This window comes from Caretta caretta, chromosome 5 (assembly GCF_965140235.1).
Source record: "Caretta caretta isolate rCarCar2 chromosome 5, rCarCar1.hap1, whole genome shotgun sequence".
NCBI lineage: Eukaryota > Metazoa > Chordata > Testudines > Cheloniidae > Caretta > Caretta caretta.
The window spans coordinates 84,433,793-84,452,100 of NC_134210.1; the positions used below are offsets into that span (position 1 = coordinate 84,433,793).

General features: G+C 39.2%; 1 protein-coding gene across 2 annotated transcripts in view; it reads left to right on the top strand.

Annotated features, from left to right (window-relative positions):
• SPTLC1 (serine palmitoyltransferase long chain base subunit 1) overlaps positions 1–17,251 on the top strand; it is a 52,545-nt gene extending 35,294 nt beyond the window's left edge. For both annotated transcript variants that reach the window (XM_048850277.2, XM_048850280.2), the window contains 7 exons: positions 401–508; positions 4,187–4,282; positions 4,584–4,680; positions 5,453–5,507; positions 11,922–12,039; positions 14,024–14,097; positions 15,553–17,251. In XM_048850277.2, the coding sequence (XP_048706234.2) occupies positions 401–508; positions 4,187–4,282; positions 4,584–4,680; positions 5,453–5,507; positions 11,922–12,039; positions 14,024–14,097; positions 15,553–15,646 (642 nt within the window). In that variant the 3' untranslated portion in view covers positions 15,647–17,251. The remainder of the gene's footprint in view (positions 1–400; positions 509–4,186; positions 4,283–4,583; positions 4,681–5,452; positions 5,508–11,921; positions 12,040–14,023; positions 14,098–15,552) is intronic.
• Positions 17,252–18,308: the final 1,057 nt, after the last annotated feature.

Consider the following 18,308-nt stretch of genomic DNA (forward strand, 5'->3'; position numbering starts at 1 on the left):
AGTACGCTTGTCTCCAGGGAGTACAACCTTCTCTATTAAACAAAGATTTTGTGTACAACACTGTTCCTGATGATGGAGAGAGTGCTGTGCATATTTTAGGTAATATTTTAAAGTATTTTATAGCCTGTTTCTTAAAAAGAAAATCCAAGTTAGGTCTCATAAATGACTCTGGGCATTTTAGATTTCCTATACTTCTTTTAAGTGTTAAACAGTGGTATTGGTGTGTAGGACTCTAAAACGCACACAGTGGCTGAGTATTCTGGTAGGATTAACCGTTTCACTTGATAGGATCTTTCATGTGATTTTCAATCTTTTGTACATGTATCTTGTACTTATTTCTTTGCAAATTATGTCAGTAATATCAGACTGTCTTATATCATTTGTACTATTAAATTTGCAGATAAAATTGAAATATAAATATAAAGTGAGAATTTTTTTGGAGGAAAGTCTTTCCTTTGGAGTCCTCGGAGAATATGGACGAGGTGTTACAGAACACTTTGGAATAAATGTAAGTGCCAGGCTCTTTTTTCTTCCATTGGGACTATTTTGTGTTAGCAAGAAGGTTGTAGCCTAGAACAAGGTCTGATACTGGTTTTCTTGTATATTTTTGGCAATGACAGTACTACAGATTTTAAGTGTTCATCTGTGTATGGTAGGAATTTTAAGTCAATCTGTCTATCCAATTACTATGCTGATCTTTTTGTTTAATAGAAGATACAACCACTTAATTTTTTAGTTTAAATAGCAGCATTGGAGGTAGGTGGAGTTGGCACTGTTCCCCTTTAAAAGACCCCTTTTATCATCTGCCATTAACATTCACTTTGGATTTGAATTTTGCACAGAGTTCTCTGAAGAGTGAACTACTTTTAGGAAAAGTCTTAATAAAAACTATCTCTTGTTAGAATAAAAATATCTCTTGTTAGAATGGAGGGGACTAGTGAATGTGATATGCTATTTTTGTCTTATGAGGACATTGTACTTGGGGTTGTAGGTGGAATACATTTGGCACTGGGGAGTCTTTAGTCTAATACTCTGCTCATACACGTGTGGCAACAGTCTCGTCAGTTTACATAGTAATGTGAGCCTGCATGTGTGATAATAGAGATGCGTTTTAATTTTAAATGCAGTAGAATATTTTTGCTCTTAAACAAAATGTTAAGTGGGAAAGAAATGCTGTTTAAAAATAATCAATCCTGCTTACATGAAAGAATGTTTTTAAAGTGCATGAATATTAAATATCACCATGCTACAGATGGGCACAACTTATTGTAACTTCTCCAAAGACATTTGTATCCTACTTTGTTTAGGTACCAATATCTCTGTTTTAGCCTGTACTCGGGCATGGCACACTTCAGAACACCAAGACATGGACTTGAAAGAGGGTATCTTAAAGCTAAAGTGGAAGGTACTGTGGAGGTATCTCCACAGCTAAGGTTGCATTCCGCTTTTCACTGAAAGCATAATTAACTTCTCTCTATTTGACAGCTCACTGAATTTAGTCTCTAAAAATACTTGCCATTTTTTCAAGATAAATTAAGTCCATTCAGTTTATAAATTGGGCCCAGGCACTTTTTTCACTGCCCGCACCTACACCACCACAAACTCAAAATTTTACATTTAACAGAAAAATATTCTGGTACGGAAGGTCACAAGTCCCTCTCTTTGTACTGTGCCCCCATTCCTGACTCTCCTTCAGTGGGGCACAGGGTGGTTGGCATATGAAGTCAGACTTTCTATAGGTAGGTTCTAGCCATAGCCCTGCTCATTGTGCTCGTAAATTCAGTGGGTTCCCTATGCTTGGGAACACTGGTTTGGCATGACCTGTATAGTGAGGCCACCAGGGGCCCGTCTCGTCATCAGCCATTAGCTGGGGAAGGAAGAAAAGTGCACGTTGGAGGCAGTGGTTCCTCAGCAGAAGCGACTTTCGCAACCTTCTGAACATTGGTAATGTCAAATTCTATCTGACTTCTGGCATCCTTTCTTCTCTGCTGATCTCTCCCAACATTGCACTCCCATGTCTTCTCCACTTCTCCTGCCTTTGTTTCCTGCTCATTTGCTCTAACTCATCCAACCCACATAATATATTTGGGGAAAAAAATAAAAAAAACAATTTGAAGAAACACAGTGCAAGTGGGACTACCATGGTGATGGCCAAGCATCATTTGATTGCTTGGCTTGTTGTAAAATCTCTTTGCCCATCCCCGGTCTTTGTCAGTCTTGTCTATTTAGAATTAAAGCTCTTTGTGGTAAAGACCATTTCTTTCTCTGTGCTGTATTGCACACCTCAAAAAGAGAACTTGTTTGTAACCAGTGAGTTAATGGGACGATTAGGTATTTCTCAGATTTAAAGCCAACTCCAGTTAAGCATGTACTTAAATACTCCTGAGGGAATTATGCACCAAAAAATAAAAAATTATGCACCCAATATTTCAAAATTCTGCAAAATTCTGCAAATTTTATTTGTCAATAAATGTGGCTCCAGCATGGCAGTGGGGAGCACAGGCCACTGGCTGAATTGAGGTGGGAGGAGATCACCCTGAAGCCCTCACCTCCCCCAGTACAGGGACTCGGCAGTGAGGCTGCACCTGACCCTGCAGAGTGCAAGAGCTGGGCCTGCCCCAGAAACACCTCAGGGCTCTGCCCCTCTGTGCCAGGCGCACCAGGTGTGAGTAGGAAGGGTTAGCCCAGCAGGATCCAAGTGTGGAGAGGCTTAGTGTGGGGGAATCCAGGTGTGGGGCGAGAGGTTTCTTTGTGGGGGCAGTCTGGGTGTGGGTAGCTCAGTGGAAGATTTGGATGCACAGGGGCTGGTTGGTGGGTTCTGGGTGCAAGGGCAATAGGACTCTGCAGGGGATTCAGGTGATAGTGGTTGGGCTCAGCGGGTGAGGGTAGATAGGGCTTGGTGGGAGGGTCTGGGTGTGGAGGTTCAGTGCGGGGGGTCTGGGTAGTGGGAGTCCAGGTGCAGCTGGTTGGGGCTCAGTGGGGTGGGGGTCTGGGTGTGGGGGACTTGTCGGAGGGATCCAGGTGTAGGGGGGTAGGGATCCTCAGGGTGAGGGTTCGATGGGCTTGCTTAATGGGGGAGCCCCAGCTGCTGCCAAGAGGACACTGCCTGCTGAGATTCTGCTCCCCCCGATTCCCCTGTCCCTTTTTCTTCTCCACCCACCTTCGCTCATTTCCCCCAACCCCACCATAGGAACTCACTGTTCCACAAAAAATAGGAAGTCTCCCAAAACACAAAATGGAAGAAGAACTAGTACTGGGACCCAGAAGGCTGCGTTCAGCTGCAGAGTCAGTGGAGCCCAAGACCAGAGATGGCCTCCGAGGGGGGCAGTGGCACATAACCCTGTGTGCCCACCCCCCATGCCTCACCTCTGTTTGGGGGACAGCCCCCCGCAAAAAAACTGCACGTATGGTCGTGCGCCCCCACGAGGCTTCCCTACCATTTTCTGCAGGGAAAAGCAGGAAATGTGGGGGGAGAGGGGAGGGTGGGCCATTTTCTGCTGCGGGCGCTCAGACCCGCAGAATCCCCCTAGGAGTACAGTCACTGGCATGCATGTGTGCTCAGCCTTCCTTTCTCTCCCCCCTTCCCTTCCCTCTCTCCCCCCGCCCAGCCCCCATCTCTAAGGCTGCTCCAGGCATGCTGGAACAGATGCGTTGCCAGGGAAGAGGTGCGTGTCCCCTGGCAGATTTTGCATTTTTCTGCATGGGGGGCACAGAAAAATGCAGGCCATATGACTTCTGCGCCTCCACATTGGCGCAGAATCCCCTCACGAGTAACTTAAATCACATTCAGTCCCATTGACTTAATTGGGACAACTCACATGCTTAAAATAGATCAGGTACCAAAGTACTTCATTAGATCGGGGCCTACACATGCATAATTTTATTGTTACATGCTGCATATATTGCAATACCTGAAAACATTTAAGTGAAATAAATATGAATCCTTAAAAACATAGTTTTAAAGCTCCTTGTTTGTGTCATTTTAACACAGTTATGGCTGAACTGTCTCCATTTTAATTTGAAACTGTGTGTGCGTGGTAGGTAGCCTGGTATATTTTGCCCTAGTACACATGTTAATTTGAAGCATAGTTTATATATTGTAAATTACCTTGATTTAATTAAGCTTCACTTCACTTCCGTCCACCTCATTCCTCTCTCATAATATATTCTGTTAATTGAATGGCAGATTGATGATATAGATCTGATTAGTGCAAACATGGAGAATTCCCTGGCTTCTATTGGAGGATTTTGCTGTGGAAGATCTTTTGTTATTGACCATCAGGTATGCCACCTCTTATTTTTAAAGGGAATAGCAGACTGAATTTCTAAGAAATGACAGTGACTTGACTTCTGTTTGTAAGCTGCATCTTGATATAAATGATTTACATAGGAGTTTGTTCCATTTAGAAGACCACTTCTTCAGAAAGATTGTGTGGATGAGTTAGAGAACCAATGTTCAGTTATGATTTTTCCTTAATTTAAACCAAATGACTTTAAAGATTTTTTTTTCTGTACTGTCGTGAACAAGCAAAATTGATATAAAAGCTTTTCAGCTTTGTTTGACTTTTCATTTTCTTTCTCAGCGATTGTCGGGTCAGGGTTACTGCTTTTCTGCCTCTCTGCCTCCCCTACTAGCTGCTGCTGCTATTGAGGCCCTCAATATCATGGAAGAAAATCCAGGTATTTCATTCTGAAAAATCAAATACTTTGTAATGTGACAAGTTATTCTGTTCAGAGAACACTAACTGTTGGAGCTCAAGATTATAGCCTGTGGGCATAATTTCCCCCACTTCCATCCCTCACCCTCTTAGTCCAGCACTTCCTCATTTACTTTTCCATTTCTTTCATTCATTCTCTTTGCTCCCTTTCCACTGACTCTTTCTGCATCTTACAGTCATCTCCTTTTCACTCATTCTCTCAAATTTCCCTCCCACTCTTTTCCCATCATACATCTTTTTCCTACCCCCTTCCTTTTTCACACACAGTGAAAAAGAGAAGTGGACACGGAAACAGCCAGAGAAGGGAGCCACTGAACACTTATTAAAAACTGTTATTGTTCACTATGAACAAATGTCCTACTGATTTCCCTCCTCCCATTTGACCAGAACATATTTGGTAATTTTCAAGGTAAGTTAAGGAAAAAAGGGGGACATAGTTATCAAAGGTTGTAGCCCCCTCTTACTTTCCAAGTATATTCCTTCAGCCTATAGTGTCTTGATTCTCCATGTGATGTCCTTTAATTGGCTCACACAAAAAAGTTATAGACAGAAATTACTCCACTGGAATAGCAGTGGCGGGGTGAGGGGGAGAGAACACATTTGTCACCCCTTAGGAGTGACAAGAAGAGGTAAAGAGGCTCAAACTTTAGTATTAAACTTTAATATTTTAAACATTTATTTGGGATTTATAGAAATATACAGCAAGAGACTGAGGCTTTTTTCTTTTTGTCTAGTCATTTTTCAGATTTTACGAGAGAAATGCAAACGGATTCACAAAGCTTTGCAAAGGTAAACTATTTGATCTTGACTACTGTCAACTTGCTCAGCATTTTATAGATCACAAAGTATCATGAATATAATACCCTCTATAATTACATTGAGTTTAATATAATTCTTCTGGCAACAGATTTTTGATAATACAGTAAGTATTCTAGATTTGATACCTTATGTATTTTTTAGAATAAATACCTACCTGCTCCTATAGTTCCAATTCAATTTCTATATCCGATTAAAGTTTCTTAAAATTCTGTCAGTTATTGCAGTAATCTATAATCCAGTTTTAATGACCACTGATTTTTAGCAGTGGTCAAGCAATTACAATATTCTACTTTTTATTTCACAACAGTATTTGCTTTATCTGTATTCTTTCTGATAGTCTTTTAGTGGTTAGTTTTGTAATCTAGAAAAAAAAATTCTAATGGTTCTGATAAAGAAATAGTCAGTTTTTGCTTAAGGCTTTCCTTGTAAGGTGATGTAAGTAGTCCAGAACAGTCTGGTCTCCTTGAATTGTGCTTCTGTGCCAATAACTGTTTGTTTGGTCTCAATGTTGCTTGATAAGCTTAAATTCTCTTACAACTAATCGTAATGGGGGGCACTAAACAATTGATGATTGAAACTTGTAACTGAGGTAAAATGGTCATAGCAGATATGTAACTGTGCTATTCTTCTGTAGTTATATTTGTAGGTATTTATATAGGAGCCATATAAACTTTTTCTTAAGAAATTAATGAGTGTAGCTAGAGGAACAATAGCAGACTCAAACAAATTCACTCTGAACAGACTAGAAGTTTGAATGTCACGTAGATAAACTGTCAGTAACAAAATCTCATTAAAATCAGCTACTACACTGGAAACTTTGAATTTACCTTTAAAAAGCTGTTAGTAATAATCTTGAGAAATACAGACAAGAGCCTTACTTCAGTATTGAGGAAAATTGGTTACAAAGATATTTACAAACGTAGATGAAAGTGATAGGGACAAACCGTGTGTAAGAAGAAATTGTGCACCTCTAATTTATTAGAACTCTTGGTGTCTACAACAAGTGTCTAAGAGCTGGATGTCAATTTATTTTAACTATCAAAATGCCTTTGACAAAATCCTCACAAGAGGAGGTTATGGAAAATTAAGCACAGGGTGAGACAAGTACTGTCACGGTTTAGGAACTGGGCAAAATTGAAAATGAGTAGGATTAACAAATGGTCAAGTTTCAATCTGACAAATGGCTAACAGTGGGGTGCCTTATGATTCGGCACTAGGACTGGTATTTAATATCACTATCAAAAAAGCTAACAATGTTTGGAACTGTGTGTGTGTATTTTTTTTAATATAGTGGCATATACACACACACACACACACACACACACACCTTGAATACGGCTGGGGGGGGGGGGGTGTCACTATAGAAATCCATGGTACACCCACACCTTGAATACTGCATGCAATTCTGGTCTCCCAATCTCAAAAAAATATAATAGAATTGGAAAAAGTACAGAGAATGGCAACAAAAATTATTAGGGGGAATGGAACCGCCTCCATATGAAATTTTTTTAAAGAGAGACCGGGACTGCTCACTTCAGAAAAGAGAGATGACCGGCGTGGGTGGAGGGGACAGTATATGATAGTCTATAAAAACATGAATGGTGTAGAGAAAGGGAATAGGAGAGTGTTGTTTACCCCTTCAGATAACACAAGAACCAGGGCTCACCCAATGATATTAATAGGCAGCAGGTTTAAAACAAACATAAGGAAGTACTACTTCACACAACACACAGTCAAGCTGTGGAACTCATTGTCAAGGGATGCTGTGAAGGCCAAAAGTAGAAGTGGGTTCAAAAAAGAATTTAATAAGTTTATGAAGGATAGGCCCATCAATGGCTATTAGCCAAGATGGTCAGGGACACAATCCCATGGTCTGGGTGTCCCTAACTGCCAGAAGCTGGGGCTGGATGACAGGCAATAGATTACTTGAAATTGTCCTGTTCTGTGCATTCCGTCTGAACCATCTGGCATTTATGGAAGACAGGATACTGGGCTAGATGGATCATTGGTCTGACTCAGTATGGCCTTTTTTACATTCTTCTTGATAAGGGCTTGAGCATCTGTATAATGGCAAAACTTGTACAGTAACTCCTCACTCAAAGTCATCCCGGTTAACGTTGTTTTGTTATCTTGCTGATCAATTAGGGAACATGCTCTTTTAAAGTTGTGCAGTGCTCCCTTATGTTGGCAGCCGCCTGCTTTGTCCACTGCTTGCAGGAAGAGAAGCCCATTGGAGCTAGCTGGTGGGGGCTTGGAACCAGGGTGGACCAGCAGCCCTCCCATCAGCTCCCCGCTCCCCTAAGTTCCCTATGCAGCAGCTGCCCAGCAGGCTATCAGTTGCTGGCAGTTCAGCTGTCCCTACCCCCACTGCCATGTGCTGCTCCTGCCCTCTGCCCTGGAGCTGCTCCTGGGAGCCTCCTGCTTGCTGTGTGTGGGGGGAAGGGGGTGCTAATGTCAGGGTGTCCCCCTCTCCCCTGCTCCTGCACCCCGCTTACCCCTCGTCCATATAGAACAGGCTGGGGACACAGAGGGAGAGAGACAGAGAGCTTGGGGCAGCAGCTGCTGTCTCAACTTCCTGATCGACTTAAAAAGACAGTGCACTTAAGAGTGGGGTCAGTGTACTTAAAGGGGCAATGCGCATCTCTCTCTCTCCCCCCCCACCACACACACAGGGTGTGTGTCTCTGTCTGCCATGCTGTCTCCCCTCCCTCCATTTGTGCTGCCTTGTAGAGTGTGAGGCTACATTAACAACATGTGAACCCTTGAGGGCTCAGCCAAAAGCTAGTTCATCATTTAGCAGTAAGGCATTCCCTGGGAAATATCCCACTCTCTTCCACCCTTCTAACTTCACCACCTCAACCAAGCTTCACAATCATCATCGCTGTGTACAGTATTAAATTGTTTTAAAACGTATGTGTGTGTACACACACACACACACACACACACACTTTTTTGGTCTGGTGAAAAAAATTTCCCTGGAACCTAAACCCCACCCCCCATTTAAATTAATTCTTATGGGGATTTGGATTCGCTTAACATCTTTCGCTTAAAGTCGCATTTTTTCAGGAACATAACTACAACATTAAGCAAGGAGTTACTGTAGAGGACACAATTATTTAAGTTCGGCAGCATTAGAGAAGACTAAAAGACTGGTGCTAGTTGTGGGCACTCGAGGGTAGATGAAATTCCCTGACAAACGTAAAAGCACGTTAGAAGGAATAATTTGAACTACTCTTGCATATTGCTGGATTTTAAATTAATAATCGCTTTATAAAATGTGCAGTGACTGCCAAAATAGTGGGGGAGGGGAGAGAAATAGGATGTATTAAAAAAAAGAAAAGTATATAGAAAATACAGAATGTATTATGCCATTATATAAAGCAGGAGTATGCCCTTGTCTGGAATACGGTATTTACTCCTGATTTTTCTCTCTCTCCCATATATACATATCTATACAGTTTAACTAAGATTGAAAAGAATGGATATAAGTTTTTAGAGGTGAAAAGTACAATAGAAATGTATAAAATAATGAAAGGTAAACAGGAGTGTGTGATTTTCCTCCTTTTCATAACACAAAAACAAGCAAATTGAAACGCAGCAAATTTAAAACCAGCAAAAAATCCTTTTTTACACAGTGCACAAGTAGGCACTTTGAAATTCAGTGTCACAAGATACCACTGATAGCAAGAGCTTAATAGAATTCAGAATAGGTTTAGATCTTCATAAGGATAATGAGAAAATCCACATTTCCCATATATATGTTAAAATAAGGAGGTAAGTATATATAAGGCCTCATGCTTCAGGGCACAAGCCAACCATTAGCTAATGAGTGGGGGGAGGATGTAATTCTTCCTAAACCCGATAGTAAAGTTATTCCATCACTCTCTGTTCTTAAGTTTCTTTCGCCTTTTCTTGAGGTAGCAGACAAGGCATTGGATGAGATTCCTATACAATATTGACAGGTTTCAGAGGAACAGCCGTGTTAGTCTGTATTCGCAAAAAGAAAAGGAGTACTTGTGGCACCTTAGAGACTAACCATAATTGGTTAGTCTCTAAGGTGCCACAAGTACTCCTTTTCTATACAATATTGTCTTTAAATAGTATGAATTTGTATCCTATTTTAAAAATGGATGAATGGCAGTGATTAGAGGTGGGAAACACTTTTATGCAAGGTTCCATAATTTAGCTGCTTCACTGGAAAAGTTAAGATTGGGGGCGGGGTGGGATGTTACTACTCTGTGCATGCTGTGGACTTGCAAATGTTATTTCACTTAACCAAAGCTTGCAAGAAAAGCACAGCCAACCTTTTGTTTCTTTCACATACTGAGTGTCCCTTTCTCTGACAAAACTGTGCTGAACTGGCTTTTTTGCATTTCTTATTATTCATCCTTGGTTAGACAGCTGCTTGAGTCGGATTAGGGTTTATTAACTAGAGTTGTAACTGACAGAACTTCAAATTATACATCAATTTGGGATTTGCAAAGCAGCCTCTAAGTCAAGTGTGTATAGTTAATACAAGGCATTGTTGTCTGGGCAGAGTCAGTGAGATTCAAAGTTTGAATTGGCAGTGATACAAAGGCGGTTTCCTGATTTAAAATACATTAACTCTTACTCATCCTCTCCTGCCCTCCCCTCCTTTCTTTTTGAGGCTGTTCATGAATGCTTTACCTAGCTTAAATTAAAATAATTTCATATTATGTAATTAGCTACTGATATCATTAATATATTGATGCACAGCCTTTAAAAAGAAAATCTCATTGTTAGTAGCAAGTATTCATTAAGTTCTAGCGGATATATACTCTGTCTTAAAACTAAGAGAATATTATTTGCTGCAAGGAAACCTTTTTATCTATTAATTTAAGCTGTATAGTAACATGTCTGACTACAGTGCCTATCTGTTAATTTCTAGAATTGTGCTTCTATACCATCAGGTCACTATCATAGAACATACCTAATGACTGACATCTGTCATGCTATATATTCCATTTGTGATTCTGCATTACAGAATGGCCTCAGACTGCTTCTCATGGCTCCATATGTTGCCACTTATTGTCTTCCCCAGGATTTCTAAAGATATATGCCAGTATTTGAACATTTTGCTCTTTAACTGCATGACTTTCCTTTTAGAAACAACTTCAGATTTTATATCTGCATCACACCAATTGTGAGTGCGGTTTTGTTGCTGCAAAAATTGAGGGCCAGTTTAAGTTCCTTTTCAAAACTGGGCTCCAAATCAGTAGAGCTTTATGGAAATACAAAGCGTATTTCAGACCTTAAAACATCTCTTTCGATTATTCATTGTGTCTGTGGCACTCTGTTCTTCCCATGGATTTGACAACTTGTGTTTTCTGAAGAGACCCTAACTGCTTGCTGCTTTTTTTAATAGGAAACTAATATGGGGATAAAAAATACTTTATACATTTACAACACATTGTGTGTAATACAAACTGACCAAAGTCAGAAAATCTAAGTTAAGGTTGACAGTAGCAAAATAGTGCATATATGTGATATGCTGTTAATGTTTGGGAGCAAAGGATTGGCTTTTTTCATCCTTTCTTGATAGGGAATTTACAGCTCTGCATGAGAGAAGGTGATTCTTCCCCTCTCCCACTACTGATTCTAAATTATGATTGCGGTGTCCAGGTGTTGTCTTTTTTTATTGGTAAAACACACTGCACGTGAACATCTTGCCTCAAGTGTTCTGTTTTTTGGTGGGGTTTTTTTTTGGTTTTTTTTTTTCTTGAAAGGATCAGAGTCTTGAAAATCACGGAATAAGTTTTATGTTAAGTTCGTGTATTACAAACGTTAAGGAACTCTAAAGGAAGGGCATTCAATTGATATAAAATCTTATTTTAAAAATTAACATTAGCTATGGCAGACAACTGATTCCCCATTTGTTTTGTAAATTTTTTGTTTGAGCAGGACAAGCTATTAAAGTTAATTAGTTTTGCGGGGTGGGGGGTGGGGAATCAGAGGAAAGCAGATGAAGAATATACGGGATAGGAATTGTTTAAAGCAATAAAACTGAATTAAAATAAATCCTCTATCTTGCCCAGATTCACCAGGAGTAAGCATTCTTTGTGAAAGAAACAATGTGAAGTGGGTTGTTTGATTTGGTCAATAATTAGATGTTCTCATGAGTAATTCATGGCTACGTAGTTTAAATTTTGTATTGTGGTTGCTGGTATACAGAAGTTCAAAGGTGTAAAGCTTTGTTTGCGTCCAAATTTGTTTTGTAACAAATACTCCCAATGTAAAACAATTTAGAAAGTTTTCCTGAAATACCACCAAAACTGAGCAAGCCTTTAAATAGCATCTTTTCGCTGTCTATTTATACACTTCTGATCAGATGTACACTGAAACTATTTATTTGATTTGTTTCAGAATCTCTGGTCTACTAGTTGTGGGAGAGTCATTTTCTCCAGCATTACACCTTCAGTTAGAAGAGACCAGTGGATCTCGAGAGAATGATATAAAGTTACTCAAGAGAATTGCAGATTATGTAAGTGTTCCTTTTGCAATTAAAGCATATCTGCCCTTTAATTATTAGCAAAGCAATAATTTTGTGCAAAGCCATGGCATGTAGTTGGTTGAATAACTGTATGACCTGGAGTGTTCAAGATCCCATTGGGAAAATAGCAGTTGGATAGAGAGAACAGCAGAGGCCTGTGTTCACTTCTTGAAAATGTAAGTGAGATGGTAATGTAGAGGAAATGGTGTAAACAAAAAAAACAATCACAGGAGTGGGGTGAGGTTAGGAAAATAGCCTGAGAGGGGAGGAAACATCCACTCAAAAACTCACTTCCCCAGCTGCAAAAGTCGTCTTTATCATCCACCCCATGGTAGCAGTCTCCCTCCCCTCTCCCGCTTTGATTTTGATCATCAATAAATTATTTGACCTTGGTACTGGACAACATTAATACATGTCATAGACACATCAAAACACAAGTTTCTCTTTAACTTTAAGAGAATGGATGTGTATGAACAGATTAGAGAGAACTTTTGAGATTTATAGAAATTCAGGTTATTCTCTGAGCAGAGTTCTGTTGCTGTACTGAACCACTTGTGATTCAGCTGTATTTTTTTTATAAAGCTGTTTGTTTTTACAGGATGAAATTTTACATTTGAGTCCATTAACATTATTATTTGGCAGACTTTTATAATGTTTAGCACTTTAAAGCACTTTCCATCATCACTATACACTAAGGTGCCACAAGTCCTCCTTTTCTTTTTGCGGATACAGACTAACACTCTGCTACTCTGAAACTAATTCTCAAGACACCCAATTTGAGAAGTGTATAAGTATGTTATAGACGAGTGATGTGTCTTGTGCATTTTGGGGTGGGGGGAGGATGATAGTACTTGTTTTGTGCTTGAGCTCATCTAACTTATCCAAATTCGAAGAATGTAACTCTTTGAAAGAGGTGCTCTTCTGTTTTAAGAAATCTTTTAAATGTCAGCGTTCATATTAAACAGTTTTCTATATATGCCCAGTAACTGCCTGCCTTGGTGGTTTTAGTACAAGTTGAATAATGTACAGCCATTACATTGTACATCTCTCCTTTTTTTCCATGGGAGTCTTTATTAAAGAATAAGATAATACTCATGGTATATAACCTACAATAACTTTTTATTCCTTAAAGACTGCAGTTACCTTATTCTCTGCCAGTATAGCTACAAATGTTAAGTCATGAAGTTAATCAGTCCTCTCTTAAATCTAGTCACAGTAGTTGTATTGACTTTCAGCAGCAACGACTTCTACAGACAAGGTTACTAGATACAGACATGTAGTCAGCATATATTAACCAATGTGAACAATTTATGAAGCATCCTAGGATAGATAGAAATGTTGGTCCATAGAAGCAAAGCAGACATAGTTGGATTTCTTTAGTCCTTTTTGTTTTAAATATCACTATTCTGTAAATAGGCAATTTAATCCTATTTCAAGTAACATTTTTGAGCTGAACTTCGACAAATGTGAAATTAAAGAAGCCTATCCTTAGTCTTCCCAGTTTGGTATATGTATATGTAAGAACTTCAACTGACTTATGAAATACCTAGGAGAGCAGTCGTCATACTCCATTTCAGGCCTCCTTCTCTAAAAAACAACTTCACCACTCCCAAAAGCTGGTCATAAGCTGTAGAAGGACAGGTCAAACCTACCCCCTTATCTCTATTCTTCTTGTATAACCCAGCCACCTATATTTAAAAAAGCCTCAAATGAGTTTCTAAAATTTTAAACTTTTAAAGGATGCATTGTGTGCAGGAATGTTTCTTACTGCAGCTAATTAGAGAGATGCTAATAATTCTCTTCTGATACTGGACTTGGTGTTGGTTTGATGTATACTTCTTTCTGCTCTGACTGTGCTGTATGAAATTCTGCCATGTTTGTCTTCCAGACATTAAATAACCACTGTTCATAGAATGTAATGGTAATGTGGTATCAAAGTTCCCAGTTGCATAACTGCTTATTTATATGTCTGCAGTGTATGAATAGAAATATTGCATTAACTCAGGCCCGCTATCTGGAGAAGGAAGAGAAATGTCTTCCGCCGCCGAGGTGAGTGGAAATTCAGAAACCTCTGTTTCTTTTTATCTGTCTTGAATGAAGAAAACCACCTGACTTTTACCCAAAAAAAAAAAAAAAGCTGTTTGCTTTAGGCCTTTTAATAGTTTGCCAGGTGAGGAATGGGAAATATGCTGTCTACAATAAACTTTAAATGGGTATTATGGCATGTTATAATGGTTATTTACAAGATAATGTATCAAAATAAACTGAATCTTCAGTACCAGCATTGTATTGTTTTCACTACTACCTTGGCTGCTTACCACACAGGTTTTCATAAGAGGCCCACTGAACTTGAAAGTACATCTAAATCTGGGAATAAGATGGTGTGTGGTAGGCAAGTGACATGCTCAGTGCCGAATTGGAAAGAGATACTATGTCTATTTGCTTTGCTAGAGAGCCATTGCTTCACAAGTTCTCTATCTTGCCGTATACCTTACTTGTCATTGTGCCTGAGTTTATGGCCCAAATATTGCCTTTGAATGAGGGAGCCATTCCTTCACTCTGCTGGAGAATCAAAATATTGAGTGAGGGTCATAGTTACATAAATAGAGTAAAGAGTTAAGGCTAGGCCTTAGTCTCTTTATTATTAGGATAAGGGGCCTGTTAAGTTAAGGACTTTATCATTAAATGAACCAAACCCTTAGCAAGCTTTAATAATCTATGTAATGTTTATTAAGAATGGAAAATGTAGTTGCTCAGTTCAACATAATCTTGTTTATTAGACCAAATGTTCTAAACTGTCAGATTGTGTCTTAACTAAAAGTTAAGAAAAACAGATTCTTGCTAAAAGTTAAACAGGTGGTTTGAGAAGAACAAAGTACCTTAGACCCCAAACATCAGGAACAAGTACTCCAGATAGCAAAGTAGATAAGTTGAGGAAAAATAGCAAACATATGAATAGGGTGAATGGGCAAAATGACACTGTTGCTATGCATGATCTGCATGTAATCGATATGAAGGAACAATTAGAAAGGTGTTTTCTATAAAAAATGTAGCCTGTACATAGCATGAAATATATCCGATATGACAAGGGAAATAAGTGATTAGGTATGAGTATGCAGAAATGTACGGCTTACGTAAGCATAAAAATAATCAAAGCAATGCAGAACACACACCCTCCCCTCCACCCCCACCACAAGATCAAACCAGTCTGGATCTGGTAATGAAAGAAACAGCCTTCCTGCACCCCCTGATCAGATAACTGATTACTGCCCTTTTCTTCTTTGTTTTATTTACGCATTTATATTGTGTTTTAATTAAGGTGGTAGTATATTCTAAAATTCTCACATTAAAGCTTTAAAATTAATAAAGCTTGTTAAGTTGGTGTGAACCAAGTTTTTTACCCAACAATTCTGATATAAATTAAAACTGGTTCAGGAGAAACAAAGCAAGGAATAAGTGTCATTGCCATTACAAGAGCCAACTCTTCTGGTTTTGTCTTTTCAGTATTCGAGTAGTGATAACAGTGGAACAAACTGAAGAAGAATTGGATAAAGCTGCATCGATTATCAGGGAAGCTGCAGAGTCTGTACTGAATTAAACTGCTGATTTGGATACTTGTATCCTGACATTATGAAAAAATGTTTTCCACTGTATGGTGTCTTGGCTTCCGCTCCAAAGGTTCCAGCTGTTTATGGCTCACCCATTGATAGAATTGAAACCTTGATAATTAATGGGACCGTTCCAGAATCGTGTAGATCTGGTGAGGGGAAAAACGATGAATTTTGGAATTACTTTAAATGACATACACCATATGTAAAGAGTACAAACTCTACTTCTAGTACTGTTTTAAATTGAATATCATTATTGTGCAGCAGTATTTTATATTGATTTCCCCCCACCTTTTGTAAAGGCCTTACACTTTCCTCAGTCCCCTGAAAATCTAAACACTCCATTTCTCTCAAGATTGATGAGCATTATGAGAATGTAGGAACTTTTAATATAATCTCGATAAAGTAAATTTAATTTTGTTTAAAATATTACCTATTTCAAGATATTTCTAATATATTTAAAAGCTAAATAGTTAACGTATTAAGGAATTCTTGGTTTTGAGCTATACTAAGTACGTAAGTACTTTATTATTAAAATGATATGCATCCTATATTTATAAACTAAAACTTTCTTTGGGTTAACCATTCCTTGAAACCAGTTCTTAATCATTGCCCCTATAATAGTCCATTTTCCAAAAAGAGATATTCACATCAAATACAGTTTGATTAATGCATTTGATCTGTAAGTATATGTTGGTTTGACTGTTATAGATGAGGTTTTTCTTATGATTAACTCACATCTAGTTTTAGAATTTGCTACCTTTCATATACTGTATGCAGCCAAGGGGCTAAAGCAGTGGTGGGCAACCTGCAGCCCGTCAAGGTAATTGGCTGGTGGGCTACGAGACAGTTTGTTTATACTGAAGGTCTGCAGGCACGGCTGGCCATGGTTCACCATTCCAGGCCAATGGGAGCCGCAGGAAGCAGCGCAGGCCTCAGGGATGTGTTTTGTAAACAAACTGTCTCACGGCCCACCAGCGGATTACCCTGACGGGCCGCAGGTTTCCCACCACTGGGCTAAAGACTACTAGTTTGAAGAGATCTAGGAGAGACTTTAAATGGCGGGGGGGTGGGGGACTAACCAAAATTTTGACCTCCCCCCCCCCCCCCCCACTGTATACCAACAATAACAATGTGAAAGTTCTGAAACGTGATCTCTAAATTATGCTGTGGTTTACTTATCAATAACTAGAATTTAGATTTCGATTTTCAGAAATGCTTAAAGGATTTTAGGTGTACAAGTCCCACTGAGATACAACTGAACTTATGTACTTTTGAAAATCTCCACCTTAAAGTCATGTGCAGGTTTGCAGTAAACACAGATGAGGGTACAAACATAACACCAATCACTTGGAAAACAACAACTGAGGGAGGGTGACATAATTTATTGTGACTTTTATAACATATGAACCATTATTGTGTACTCCAGGACCTTTTAGAAAAGCTAACTGTGTTTGAAAACACTTCTTGTATTCTGCCTATTCTGTATTCTGGGTTGTTTTATGATGTCTTTTTTGGTTGCTGCTACAAAGATTACAGTGCTATATTTGAGAAAGAACTTTGTTTAAATAAAGTTAAACATCTTTGATTCAAAATGTCATGTGTCACAGTAAAATTACTACCAAATTTTAAAATTTTTGTGGAATGTTCTACATCAGCACTTCAGTCAAATTTTTCAGTACATAGTGAGGTTGTCTGTGTGCTGTCTTTCCAAGTATAACAAGATATTTGAACTCAGATACACCACCAAAGTTGTGTGGTGTTTGTGTTCTGCTTGGAGTATTTTATATTCCTTCAGAGCCCTACTTCTGGAAGTATTGACAGTATATTTTATCAGCACGTACTGCCAAAATCCTGATTCAGAACAAGGACAGATCCTCCTCTCTTTTTGACTGCAGGCCTTGGGCTACAGGAAACTGTGAAGACATCTCCTTTCTATGTCAGGATAGCATGGAAAGGTAGCTCACATAGGAAATTTTTATTTATTTTTTTTTAAGGATGTTAGCGGAGCATGCTCTAAGAACAGTGCCTGTGTGCTGCCAACAATAAACTTGCACAGGGTGCAAACACTGTGCTAAAAACCGCAAAAAAACTTCATCCAAAAATGCTGCTTGTCAATTACTCTGTTAGACTCCTAAACCTTTGTGATACTCAGGTCCTGCATCTTATCTTTTTCAACTGCCAAACAAACCATTTTGAATGAGGTAACATGGTTTTGGTAATTAAATATTCATGGTAAATAGGCCTAATAGCCTGTGATGGGATGTTAGATGGGGTGGGATCTGAGTTACCCAAGAAAGAATTTTCTGTAGTATCTGGCTGGTGAATCTTGCCCACATGCTCAGGGTTCAGCTGATCGCCATATTTGGGGTCAGGAAGGAATTTTCCTCCAGGGCAGATTGGAAGAGGCCCTGGAGGTTTTTCGCCTTCCTCTGTAGCATGGGGCATGGGTCACTTGCTGGAGCATACTCTGCTCCTTGAAGTCTTTAAACCACGACTTGAGGACTTCAATAGCTCAGACAGAGGTGAGAGGTTTTTCGCAGGAGTGGGTGGGTGAAATTCTGTGGCCTGCGTTGTGCAGGAGGTCAGACTAGATGATCATAATGGTCCCTTCTGACCTTAGCATCTATGAATCTATGAATAAGCAGGGGT